The sequence below is a fragment of the Dendropsophus ebraccatus genome, chromosome 12, assembly GCF_027789765.1.
Source record: "Dendropsophus ebraccatus isolate aDenEbr1 chromosome 12, aDenEbr1.pat, whole genome shotgun sequence".
Classification (NCBI taxonomy): Eukaryota; Metazoa; Chordata; class Amphibia; order Anura; family Hylidae; genus Dendropsophus; species Dendropsophus ebraccatus.
In genome coordinates this window covers 26,363,871-26,376,339 of record NC_091465.1, presented here as the reverse complement: position 1 = coordinate 26,376,339, position 12,469 = coordinate 26,363,871, and the positions used below count along the sequence as shown (strand labels likewise).

General features: G+C 44.3%; 1 protein-coding gene across 2 annotated transcripts in view; it reads right to left on the bottom strand.

Annotated features, from left to right (window-relative positions):
• LOC138768922 (uncharacterized) overlaps positions 1–12,469 on the bottom strand; it is a 29,763-nt gene that overhangs the window by 1,841 nt on the left and 15,453 nt on the right. For both annotated transcript variants that reach the window (XM_069946972.1, XM_069946973.1), the window contains exons 5-8: positions 11,521–11,697; positions 3,307–3,426; positions 2,829–2,915; positions 303–450 (exon numbers count right to left, since the gene is read on the bottom strand). In XM_069946972.1, coding sequence (XP_069803073.1) covers positions 303–450; positions 2,829–2,915; positions 3,307–3,426; positions 11,521–11,697 — 532 coding nt within the window. The remainder of the gene's footprint in view (positions 1–302; positions 451–2,828; positions 2,916–3,306; positions 3,427–11,520; positions 11,698–12,469) is intronic.

The following is a 12,469-nucleotide window of genomic DNA, read 5'->3' as shown; positions in this document are numbered from 1 at the left end:
CCCATCCCTGCTGTAGACCGATGACCTTATTGATAGGCTGCCATTACTTTGAATTCATAGCCTGACGCCTACAAGGAGTAATAGTTTTCTTTTATACTAATGTCTAATACAGTACATAGACTGATTCAAAGAACTTCTGGACAGCATTATGCATACATATAAGATGGAGGTAGTAGTTGAGGATGAGGGGCCGGTGTGCATTTTTCCCATTGTACTCCCATATATCTAGTTCTCATACTTTACAAAGTTCCCACAGCTTCACACCCGCTTGTACATACACATAGAAGACAGATCACACTTACTTCTCTCTCTTAGTCCTTGGCCGAAGCTCCGATACACGCGGTACAGAGACCAGAACAGCACAGATTTAATAGCCACAGAGATGATGGAGCCCATCACAGCGGCAGCTTCTAGTGTGTAGGAGCCGCCAGCGCCCCATTCCACCGCCACCTGATAGAGAAGCACAAAGGAAGTGAACGGACCCTACTACAACATGATGGACAAGGCCAACTCCCAGGACCCTCTAACACACACATCATGGAGGACAAGCACAGGAAAACCACAGAACATGTTATAGGGCCAGTGCTGGACAAGTAACACAAGTAACACAATTCGGCTATTCTTATCAACACTTTGGCCTGAATATCCCATGTAAAGATGACACAGTAACCAGTGGGAAAGGCTTGTGGTGAACATTGTGTACTGCACTGCTGGTGACTGGTAAGCAGCATCCTGTCATTGTTATGGCTGGAAGCATAGGTGTTCTACTGGTTTCTGTAGTGAAACTGGGAGCGTATAGAAATAGAATAGAGAAAGGTGACAGGTGTCTGAACACATTCCTAAGGCAGATGTATGGGAACGCCTGTTCAGACATATCCAGCTTTTGTGTAAGTTTCAACCTAATCTCCATATAGTGCTCATTGCAAAATACATGCTGCAAGCTAGCTAAACCCTTTTATTGTACACCCTAGGTTAGAGCTGCCACTTGTTGGCACTGGTTGGTGAGGGAACTATAGCTTTAGGTAGTCTTAGCGCTCTTGATTTGCTGCACTGTGGTGCTTGGTACTACTAGACACGTATGCTGTCCTGCACTGTGGTACTTGGTACTACTAGACACGTATGCTGTGCTGCACTGTGGTACTTGGTACTACTAGACACGTATGCTGTGCTGCACTGTGGTACTTGGTACTACTAGACACATATGTTGTGCTGCTTGGTACAGCGGGATGTGCTGTACTATGATTCTGGTACTTTTAGAGGTATGTTGTGCTGTGTGGAGGAGTATGTTGTATTAGACTGCGCTGTTCAGTACTGCTGCTGGAGTATGTTGTATTGTACTGTGCTGTTTGGTACTGCTGGAGGAGTATGTTGTACTGTACTGTGCTGTTTGGTACTGCTGGAGGAGTATGTTGTACTGTACTGTGCTGTTTGGTACTGCTGGAGGAGTATGTTGTACTGTACTGTGCTGTTTGGTACTGCTGGAGGAGTATGTTGTACTGTACTGTGCTGTTTGGTACTGCTGGAGGAGTATGTTGTACTGTACTGTACTGTACTGTGCTGTTTGGTACTGCTGGAGGAGTATGTTGTACTGTGCTGTGCTGTTTGGTACTGCTGGTGGAGTATGTTGTACTGTGCTGTCCTGTTTGGTACTGCTGGTGGAGTATGTTGCATTGCACTGTGCTGTGCTGTTTGGTACTGCTGGTGGAGTATGTTGCATTGCACTGTGCTGTGCTGTTTGGTAGTGCTGGTGGAGTATGTTGTACTGTGCTGTGCTGTTTGGTACTGCTGGAGGAGTGTGTTGTACTGTGCTGTGCTGTTTGGTACTGCTGGAGGAGTATGTTGTACTGTACTGTACTGTACTGTGCTGTTTGGTACTGCTGGAGGAGTATGTTGTACTGTACTGTGCTGTTTGGTACTGCTGGAGGAGTATGTTGTACTGTACTGTACTGTTTGGTACTGCTGGAGGAGTATGTTGTACTGTACTGTACTGTACTGTACTGTGCTGTTTGGTACTGCTGGAGGAGTATGTTGTACTGTACTGTACTGTTTGGTACTGCTGGAGGAGTATGTTGTACTGTGCTGTGCTGTTTGGTACTGCTGGTGGAGTATGTTGTACTGTGCTGTCCTGTTTGGTACTGCTGGTGGAGTATGTTGCATTGCACTGTGCTGTGCTGTTTGGTACTGCTGGTGGAGTATGTTGCATTGCACTGTGCTGTGCTGTTTGGTACTGCTGGAGGAGTATGTTGTACTGTGCTGTGCTGTTTGGTAGTGCTGGTGGAGTATGTTGTACTGTGCTGTGCTGTTTGGTACTGCTGGAGGAGTGTGTTGTACTGTGCTGTGCTGTTTGGTACTGCTGGAGGAGTATGTTGTACTGTACTGTGCTGTGCTGTTTGGTACTGCTGGAGGAGTATGTTGTACTGTACTGTGCTGTTTGGTACTGCTGGAGGAGTATGTTGTACTGTACTGTGCTGTGCTGTTTGGTACTGCTGGAGGAGTATGTTGTACTGTGCTGTGCTGTTTGGTACTGCTGGAGGAGTATGTTGTACTGTGCTGTTTGGTACTGTTGGAGGAGTATGTTGTACTGTGCTGTTTGGTACTGCTGGAGGAGTGTGTTGTATTGCAGTTACTGATTGGCTAAGCAAGCATTTTCACCTGTCTACTTTGACTCCATAGGTACTGCGCTGCGGAACTGGAGCTCCGTGGGTGGCAGGGGATCAAAGGCGGCAAGTGCAGAGGAAGCGGGGGAAAGGATCTCCATATTTTCTTACAATTAAGCACAGAACATCGACACATGTCAAACGACGGACACAATAGATAAGTCACAGTACCTTGTACAGAAGATACACTAGATAGGCCACTTCAGGAAGGTTCTGTAGCACAAATATCCACACAAGAGGCTTCAATTCTTTTATAATCTGGTAGGAAATAAATATGAACAGATTTATGTATGGATGTGGGATACTAAGCACAGATGGGAAGACCCCTTAATGGTGCGTTCACACCTACAGGATCTGCAGCTGATTTTCTGCAGCAGATTTCATTAAAATAACTGAACACAGCATCAAATCTGTTGCAGATCTGCTGCAGATCCTGTAGGTGTGAACGCACCCTAAGGGTGGATGCACACATACTGTATTGCAGCGAAATTCACAGTGTGAAGTCCGCTGCGAATGTGGTACATGTGAATTTTATCTAGAACAACCGTAATAACAGCGCTCCTTACATAGAGGATGTATATGGAGTCTGTGTATATATATATATATATATATATATACACAGGGAAGTGGGTAAAGTATGAATACTTACTGCCAGGATACCAGTAATGACTTTAAGAAAGGCCCAGACCAGCCCGATGACAAGTATGATGGTGTGAAGGGTAGAGATTTCATACAAGCCCGAAAACAGGACCAAGACTGTAAGGCAGAGCTGCAAATACATGAAGAGACATAGAAAGTAATTCAGCTTCCATTATACCAATGCAGCCCCATGTCACATAATATATTCTTATTATAGTGCAGGCATGGGGAACCTTCCGCCCTCCAGCTGTTGCAAAACTACAATTCCCACCATGCTTGGACAGCCGAAGCCAAAGCTATTGTTTCTAGTGCTATTAACACAGCAGAGAAACACAACCAAAAAGAAAAACTGGCTCTCTGTGGTTGGTGGCTACAGGTGTGCAAATGCTAGATGTCCTCTGTGTGAATTTGTACCTAATCAGACTTTCTTCAGTTCAATCAACACAGAACGAGCATACAAGATTAGATCTTTTATAAATTGCTCTACCACTTAGGGCCAGTTCACATTGAGTAAACAAGGTGTAATTTCCGCCATGATCAGTGTGCTGCAGTAAGTGAATGAGAGGATGCGCGCTCGTCCGCAGCCGCCGCTCTCCGCTCAAAGGGGTAACATGTTAGTTCTTTCAGCAGAGAGGAGAGGCAGCGGAGGAGCGTGCGCCCTCTCATTCACTTACAGCAGCACACTGAGCACGGCGGGATTCCGCCGCCGAATTATGCGGTGTTTACTCAGTGTGAACTGGCCCTTACACAGTATATTTGGCTCAGTGTACTGCGTGCAATCTTCAACATGTTGGATCCACTAAAAGGAAACTTAAAACTAGGATCAAAGAACATATAAGAGATGCACGCTCCTGTTCAGCATCCTTCCATAAAAAAATTGTTATCTGGCCTCCCAAAACATTTCCATGAATGCCACCAGGGGGATGTTTCTAATTTACTTGTTGGAATAGAATAGAATACTTACTTGGAATGGAAAAGGTTAACAAGCCCCGGCAGGGTGGTGACTGGATTCACCTTCTATGAAAGAGAGAGGCGTGCTGGATCCTCGCCATGAACACAAGGTTCCCGTTTGGGTTATATTATAAAACTGATTCTTTGTATATTGAGCACATGATTTGTACTTTTTACAAGAATCCTTGTATTTTCCTCTGCCATTTTTTGTGAATGAGTCATGTGGTCGGCTGAAGGTTCATTCCCCTAATCTAGAGCGTTCCTTTGTCCAGGCACCATACCTCATATGTATATAAAGCTGGACCTTTGCCATGATTAAGGGGGTGCTCTCCCCACAACGCGTCGGCATGTTTTTTAATATGGAATTACAATAAAAATTCAACTTTTTATGGAGCTGTGGACTGGACTTTCCTATCTTGAATATACTGAGTGACGGCCCGCACTATACATCCACATCGCTCCCACCTGGGTGCACCACATCTACTGGATAAGTGTAAACGGTGAGCTGATGTCCTTTATGTCTTATGTGATGTGACGGTCAAAACTGTCCAGCCTTATTGCCCATAGCAACCCTCAGTGATCTGCTTGGAAGAAGTTAGCTAGACTTAGGATCGCTGTCTGTTGCCCATAGTAGCAAGATCAACTTTTTAATTTTTAAGAGAGGACTAAGAAAAGAAAGCGGTGTTGTGATTGGTTGCTATGAGCAACAGACTGTCCGCTTTTTAAATTTTTTTTTTTATAAATTCACAGAAATCTCCCCCAATTTAGTAGAACTTTAGGTCGATAACATGATCGCCTCTAAAATGTTGAGCTCTGGAAAGACAACTGCGTCCCGATTCCAAGTCATCCGTGTTAAATTGAAACTCAATAATGAGGTCTATAAATATAGCTAAAAAACCACAAAAGTGTTGAGATCCCTCAGAAGATGTATGTATAAGAAATGGTGGAAGATAGAAATAATCCAGGTAACAGGACGTACTGTAATTTCTAGGGTATCGACTGTATTCAATGGAAGGTGTCAAAAGCTGCAGAAAAGCAACATCCAGACTTCACAGAAATGGCTGAATTATTGATGAGCTGGCCAAGTACATTACGCCATTATACATCCCAGGAAGCGGACGAGTCAATTTTTAGCTATTTCTTTCCATTTTAGCTCAACTAATCTGTTCCTCCCTGACCCCAGGCCCAGGGCTCAGTAATGGTGTTAGTCCAGCTTCCTTTGTCTTAGAAACAGGGACTCAAAGAACCTCCGCCACTTTACGGCACCTTGGAGGCCTCCGATTCAACAGCGCCGCCGGTTATAATGGCTGACACGTTCCTGATGTCCGATGAGGATGATAAACTATGATTTCTCCTTATTGGTGAGGTAATATAATGTAACCTTGCAAAGTAGAAAACTGCACAGTTACCAAGGAAGGGAGCGGAAATGTGATGGAAATAGAGATTATATTTATAGGAGGGATGATGCCAAGTGATTTTATCTTCCGTCAAGTTACTAAAAAGTAGTTTCTAAGTTCCTGGAAAGCTGGACGACAACTAGAATGGGCACTGTTCATGCTGAGCAGCTTGTCACAAAGTACTCACACAATCCTTAAAGTGTCACTGTTTTTAAATTTTTTTATTTTTTTATTTTTTTGGCAGAAATCAATAGTACAGGCGATTTTAAGAAACTTTGTAATTGGGTTTATTAGCCGAATAAAGCATTTTTATCATGAAAAAGCAGTTTGAAGCTCTCTCCCCCCTGTCTTCATGGTTCTCTTATGGAGAGGGGAGGGGTGGAGGGAGATGAGGCACCAAAACAGAACAACAAAGAGTTCATTTACAACTACATCACCGGGCTATCTCCTCTGAAGTCAGCACTGACCTCTCTGACCTCTGAATAGTGGCTTTCACACAGGTCCCACTGTGTAATCCTTTGTTCTCTGCTGGCGACTAATCTCCCTCCTTCCCCCTCCCCTCTCCATAGGTTACACATGGCTCGACTGATGTAAAGAGTCGAGATTTCCAGATAATGAGCAGTGAATGAGAGAGAGGGGGGGGGGGCTGAGAAAAGTCTTTTTGAATGCAGATAATGGCAGATCTGCCTAATAAACCCAATTACACAGTTGTTTTTTTTTAAATCGCCTGGACTATTGATTTCTGCAAAAAAAAAAAAAAAAAATACAACAGTGAGACACTTTAAAAGAGATCATCCAGCATTAGAAAAACATATCCACTTTCTTCCGGAGACAGCACCACTCTTGTCTCCAGTTCAGGTGCGGCGGTTTTGCAACTCAATTCCATTAAAGTGAATGGCGCTTAAATGCAAACCACACCTGAACTGGTGACAAGAGTGGAGCTGTCTCTGGAAGAAAGTGGTCATGTTTTTCTAATGCTGGATAACCCCTTTACAAGTAAATCTGTTCCTTACACTATCTTAATAGTTTGACGTGTCTTGTCAAGGTAGCCTGGGAAAGATGGATGAGGAGACAATAGAATAACATTCAGCTGGACCCCAAATAACAGGGTTATAATGCTGGTGTGTTATGTAGAAAAGTGGTCTTTGGGCTTCCTCAGGACCAAGTTCTGGGTATGACTTCAAATTCTTTACTCCCTATACCAGGGATAGGAAACCTTTAGCTTTGGCTGTCCAGGCATGCTGGGAATTGTAGTTTTGCAACAGCCGGAGGTTCCCCATACCTGGCCTATACCTAGACCACTGTCACTGTCTTTGATAACAGTAATAGAAGCGATATCGGTTTCACTGTGTTATGCGCCAAGAAAAACAACCAGAAATATCGAGTCTTCTAGCAAAACGTCAATGCATTCCATTCTGTGGGAAACCAACCCAAATAAGAATACATTGTGAGGGCAAGCTGACACATTGTAGCCCGGGGAATGCACACAGACACGTTACACACCCAAGGTATGCCTGCAGCCCAGCCGATCTGGATGAGGCCATGTTATTATTCAGAAGAATGCAGAGTTTAGCCGGCAGTCGTGATCACCTGACAGGTTGTTATAGGAGGTGACGGGGTTCGAATGTATCATATAGCCTTTGTATTTATTTTCTACTGTTTTGTAACATTACTGGAAACGTTTCGTAAGCACCATATTCAGTACTAGGGATGCACGATGCACCGAAAAATCGATACTACTATCGATTTTCGGGACAAAAAAATGGTTCGATACCAGGATTTCCTGGTATCGATACTTTATGTTAAACTACAAAATAGCGTAGTTTAACATATAGTGCCGAGAACATGACAGGCGGCTACCTGAGCGCCTGTCATGTTCTCTCTGTGCCACCCCTGCGAACAAAGACCCGGGAACCTGCATGCTCACTCGGGCCCAGATCATCTACCTACCATGCAGCTGCCGCCGGCAAATTTTAGGTCGCCGCTCCTGCCTCTGACATCGCCAGCCCCGGAACACGTGTGTGCCACTGCGGGTCCTATGGGCTAAGATGAGGACCTTCCCCCCCCTCCACAGTCACCGAGCATGAGACACAGCTGGGTCGGTGAGTGTCTGACAAGGGCAGAAGGGCAGCACAGGGTCGGCGGCAGGAGAGGGAGGAGAGCGGCTGAGAGCTGCACGGTCCGGGAGAGGAGAACGCAGGAGAAGGCTGGAGGTGGGGGAGGCGAGGAGGAGATCTGACAGGAGGTAGCTGTGAGGCCGGGCCGTCAGGACATCACCGGGGCTGGCATCAGCAATGTGGGGGGTGAAGAAAAGGTCGGCCTGGCTGCGACTGTGAAGGGAAGTGGGAGGGGGGCGGTAGCCTGCACATTACTCTGCCGCCCGAATCCAGCTGGAATAGTTCAATTACAACCCCCATCATCCCCCCTGATAGCTGAAGTGTGTTACATGACTACAGTTCCCATCATCCCCCTGATAGCTGAAGTGTGTGTTACATGACAACAACCCCCATCATCCCTGATAGCTGAAGTGTGTGTTACATGACTACAACCCCCACCATCGCCCTGATAGCTGAAGTGTGTGTTACATGACTACAGTTCCCATCATCCCCCTGATAGCTGAAGTGTGTGTTACATGACTACAACCCCCACCATCGCCCTGATAGCTGAAGTGTGTGTTACATGACTACAGTTCCCATCATCCCCCTGATAGCTGAAGTGTATTACATGACTACAGTTCCCATCATCCCCCTGATAGCTGAAGTGTGTGTTTCATGACTACAGTTCCCATCATCCCCCCTGATAGCTGAAGTGTATTACATGACTACAGTTCCCATCATCCCCCCTGATAGTTGAAGTATGTTTTACATGACTACAGTTCCCATCATCCCCCTGATAGCTGAAGTGTATCACATGACTACAGTTCCCATCATCCCCGATAGCTGAAGTGTATCACATGACTACAGTTCCCATCATCCCCCTGATAGCCAAAGGGTGTATCACATGACTACAGTTCCCATCATCCCCCCTGATAGCTGAAGTGTTATTGTGCATATTATAAGATTATCACCTTCCTGATGACGCACGGTAAATGGTGCAAGCGGAGAAACCACCAAAATCAGTTCCACATAAAAACGTGGTACTAAATAAAACCACAGATTTCCCCATAGCCATGTTAAGAATCAGAATAGGGCTATTTTTTTAAGAACATTTATTTTAAATAATGGAAACTTTATTTATAAAGTAATATGGTTCGTACAGACCTGACAGTCGGGGGGGGATCTCTACTCTTGTGTTTTTTAAAAAAATATATAATTTATTAAGTATCGAATTGGTATCGAGCATTGAAAAAAAAAAGTTGGTATTGGTATCGAACTCAAAATTCTGGTATTGTGACATTACTATTCAGTACAAGGACTTACTACTATCGGGAAGACTCAGCTGTCCCCCCAATAGAAAATCACTTCGACCCCAGACATAATAAACTATTTTAGACAATCGTTTAAAGGGGTACGTCAGCGAAAATCTTTTTCGTTCAAATCAACTGGTTTCAGAAAATTATATAGATTTGTAATTTTCCTCTAGTTAAAAATCTCAAGTCTCACAGTACTTATCAGCTGCTGTATGTCCTGCAGGAAGTGGTGTATTCTTTCCAGTCTGACACCATGCCATGTGCCACTGTAACATAGCTCCAACAGCCCCCTTAGATCACATGTCTGTCTCAAACTCACAGCCCTCCAGCTCTCCTGCCTAAGATATGGGGGTCATTACGGGACTTCCACCTCACCTAATTTTTTTACCCCACTTCCCAAAACAGGACCATGAGGTACACTTATTGGGTCCTGCCAGAGACCGTGCTACACTGACAGGCCTAAGGGCCCTATTCCACCGGACGATTATCGTTCAGATTATCGTTAAATCGTTAGACCGCTTTATAAGACCTGGACCTATTTTTATCGTTGCTCGTTCGCAAATTGTTCGCATTGAATAAGACATCGTTCAGTCATTCGCAGTAGATACGAACGCAATAGCGAAGAAATAGCGAAGAAAAAACTATCGCAAATACGATCATAAGTAACAATTATCGTACCATGGAAATTAGTTTTCAGGTCTTTCGCAATAGTGGTCGTTTGAAATCATTAACGATTATGCGAACGATAATCGTCCGGTGGAATAGGGCTCTAAGCGTGCAAGAAGGAAGTGCTTGGCAGTGGGACTGGTACCATTGAATTAGCATAAAAGGAGAATATGTCAGCTCACCCTTGATAGCCACAATTAGCGCAGGTGTGTGTGGACCTCCTGGAAGTGAAGCACGTTCTGGCTGTATTGCGGGCCGCAACCCGGAAAGTCCATGAAACTAAAGATTCCATTCATCCATCCATTCCACATGACCATTAACATGTGACCATCATGTGACCTTACTCGGAACAGGTGCTCCCGTTCTCCTTTGTCTGGGGCGTGTCTATCCCGAGGCGGTTCATCATATTCCATACACATATAAACCTGTAAGTTACCCACATAGATTTGCCATGATTAAGGGGTTCTAACCCTGAAACGCGTCGGCGTGTTTTTATCTTTTATTTTTATTTTTTTGTTTTGTGATGTCCCAATAAAGCTACCATAATTTTATTGAAGCCGTGGATGGAATCTTTCGTTTCATGGACCATTGAATTAGCACTGGCAAGCGACTGACAGCAGGCAAGTAATTCTTTTGCACATTTTTAAATGTACAAAAATTAACCCCTTTAATACAGAATACAACAAATCTTGCCCGACTTAACTTGTCTATTTGGGAACTACATTAACAAACAATTGGTTTCTGGAAGGTTGGGAAGAAACTTCGGGTATAACCTTAGTTTTATCTGTTCATAGGAAAGCTAATGGTGGCCATACAACTTCAATAACTGATGGCCGAATGACTGTCCGGCTGTCCATTCTCTCCCAACCGCCCGTCCCATACACCGGAACGTTTGGCACAGACGAACATCCTTGTGGGGAGGGGAGGATTAAGCCACAGCCAGAGAGCTGTGGTTGTGGCTTATCACTCCAAAAACAAAGGGGTCAGGCAGAGATTTTTTCCATCACGCCTGACTCCTATCACCACCAACATCATCTGTCGGTGAATGGTCTGGAGAGCCCTATACAACTTATACCTATGAAGTAGAAGATGTATAGGGAGCTTCAAGGGGGTTTTTCAATTTAAATTTACTTGTCCCCTATCCACAGGATAGGGGGCAAGGATGAGACAGCGGAAGGTCCGACCTCCGTGCTGCCCTGGCATCTCTCTATCGGCGCCCTAGCTTCTTTGTTATGAATGGAGCTGTGGGTCAGAGCATGACCTGCAGCTCTATTCATTCTTTATGGAGCCGCCTGTCAGAACAGAGTACTGTACTCTCTCACTATCTGTCTGTCACATTGTGCATTGCCGAGGATATATTGTCACATCAGCAGATTAAACAGCCAGTATGTGACCAAGAGCTGAAGCTTGATCCCAAGGACCAGGACTGCCGCTGCAGGACAGTATGTGAAAGTCCCTCACATAGTGTAAAACTGGTTTGGAAAGTGACTTTTCAAGCAAATATCAACCATGTGTAAAATGTTAATCTTTAAAGAACATCCCCCTGAGGACAACACATAAATGTCAGTTCACGTATGAGGAGACTTATTGCTTCCTAAACTGAACCCAGCTAACATCTTTTATGCAAGAAAGGTAAAAGAGACGAACCCTAAATGTATAACAAATGCACGTCACAGTTAGCGATAGCACATCGCTAGAATATACCTTCATGTCCAAGAAAACGACAAATATCATATAAATATATACATATATATTTATCTATATGATAATAATAATGATGATGTGATGATAAGTTCAGTACCTGTGCCTGCAGATCAAAGGTAAGCAATGAGAAGCAAAGGCTCAACATGTTGTACTGCAGCTGGATACTCTCTAGAGCGCCGCCCACACGGAACGCCATCATATTCTGCCCCCACACCAGACTCAGGGCACAGACCACGTGGAAGAGGCCGACAAGCAGGATTACTATGAATCGAGGCTGGGCAGAGAAAATAAAGAACAGATCATTACAAAAATGTGAAGAAAGAGGAATTAAAAGTAATGACTATTATGCTGCAGATTTAGTGAATTTTTCAGAAGACATTTATGGCCTATGCTGGCATTAGTTTTTAGTTTTTTTTTGGGGGGGGGGGGGGGGTCCAAAACCCTGGACAGCCTGCCAATCAGTACAATAAATGTTGGTACTATATATAGTAATGTGTCAGGGATCTAATATACAATATCCAGCTGCTGCCTTGTCTCATTCTTATGCAAGTGAATAGAGCAGAGCAGAAGAACTAGGCTTAAGCCACTGAAAATGTACAAAGTTGGGCCTGTTAGATCAGGGATGGGGAACCTTCAGCTTTGGCTGCCCAGGCATGATGGGAATTGTAGTTTTGCAACAGCTGAAGGGCTGAAGTTTCCCCATCCTTGTGTTAGACAATAAAAAGGTTGCAACACTAGTTGGGGGGCTGTGGCTCCTTTAATCAGCTGATCAAGGGGTTACTGGGAGTTGAATAAAACTTCTACAAATCTAACCAGGTCTATTTTGTCTTTTTACAGCAGATTTTTCTTTTATCTTTTACGACAGCCTTTAATTCCTACAAAACAGGTAACTGGGACTGGTCACCTAGAACCCAATTTTCCTATCATTGCGTGAAGGGGAAACATCTCAAAGGGGTTATCAAGGATTACAAAAAAATATGGCTACTTTCTCGTAAGAAAAAAAAAACAAAAAAAAACAACACCCCTGTCCTCAGGTTGTGTGTGCC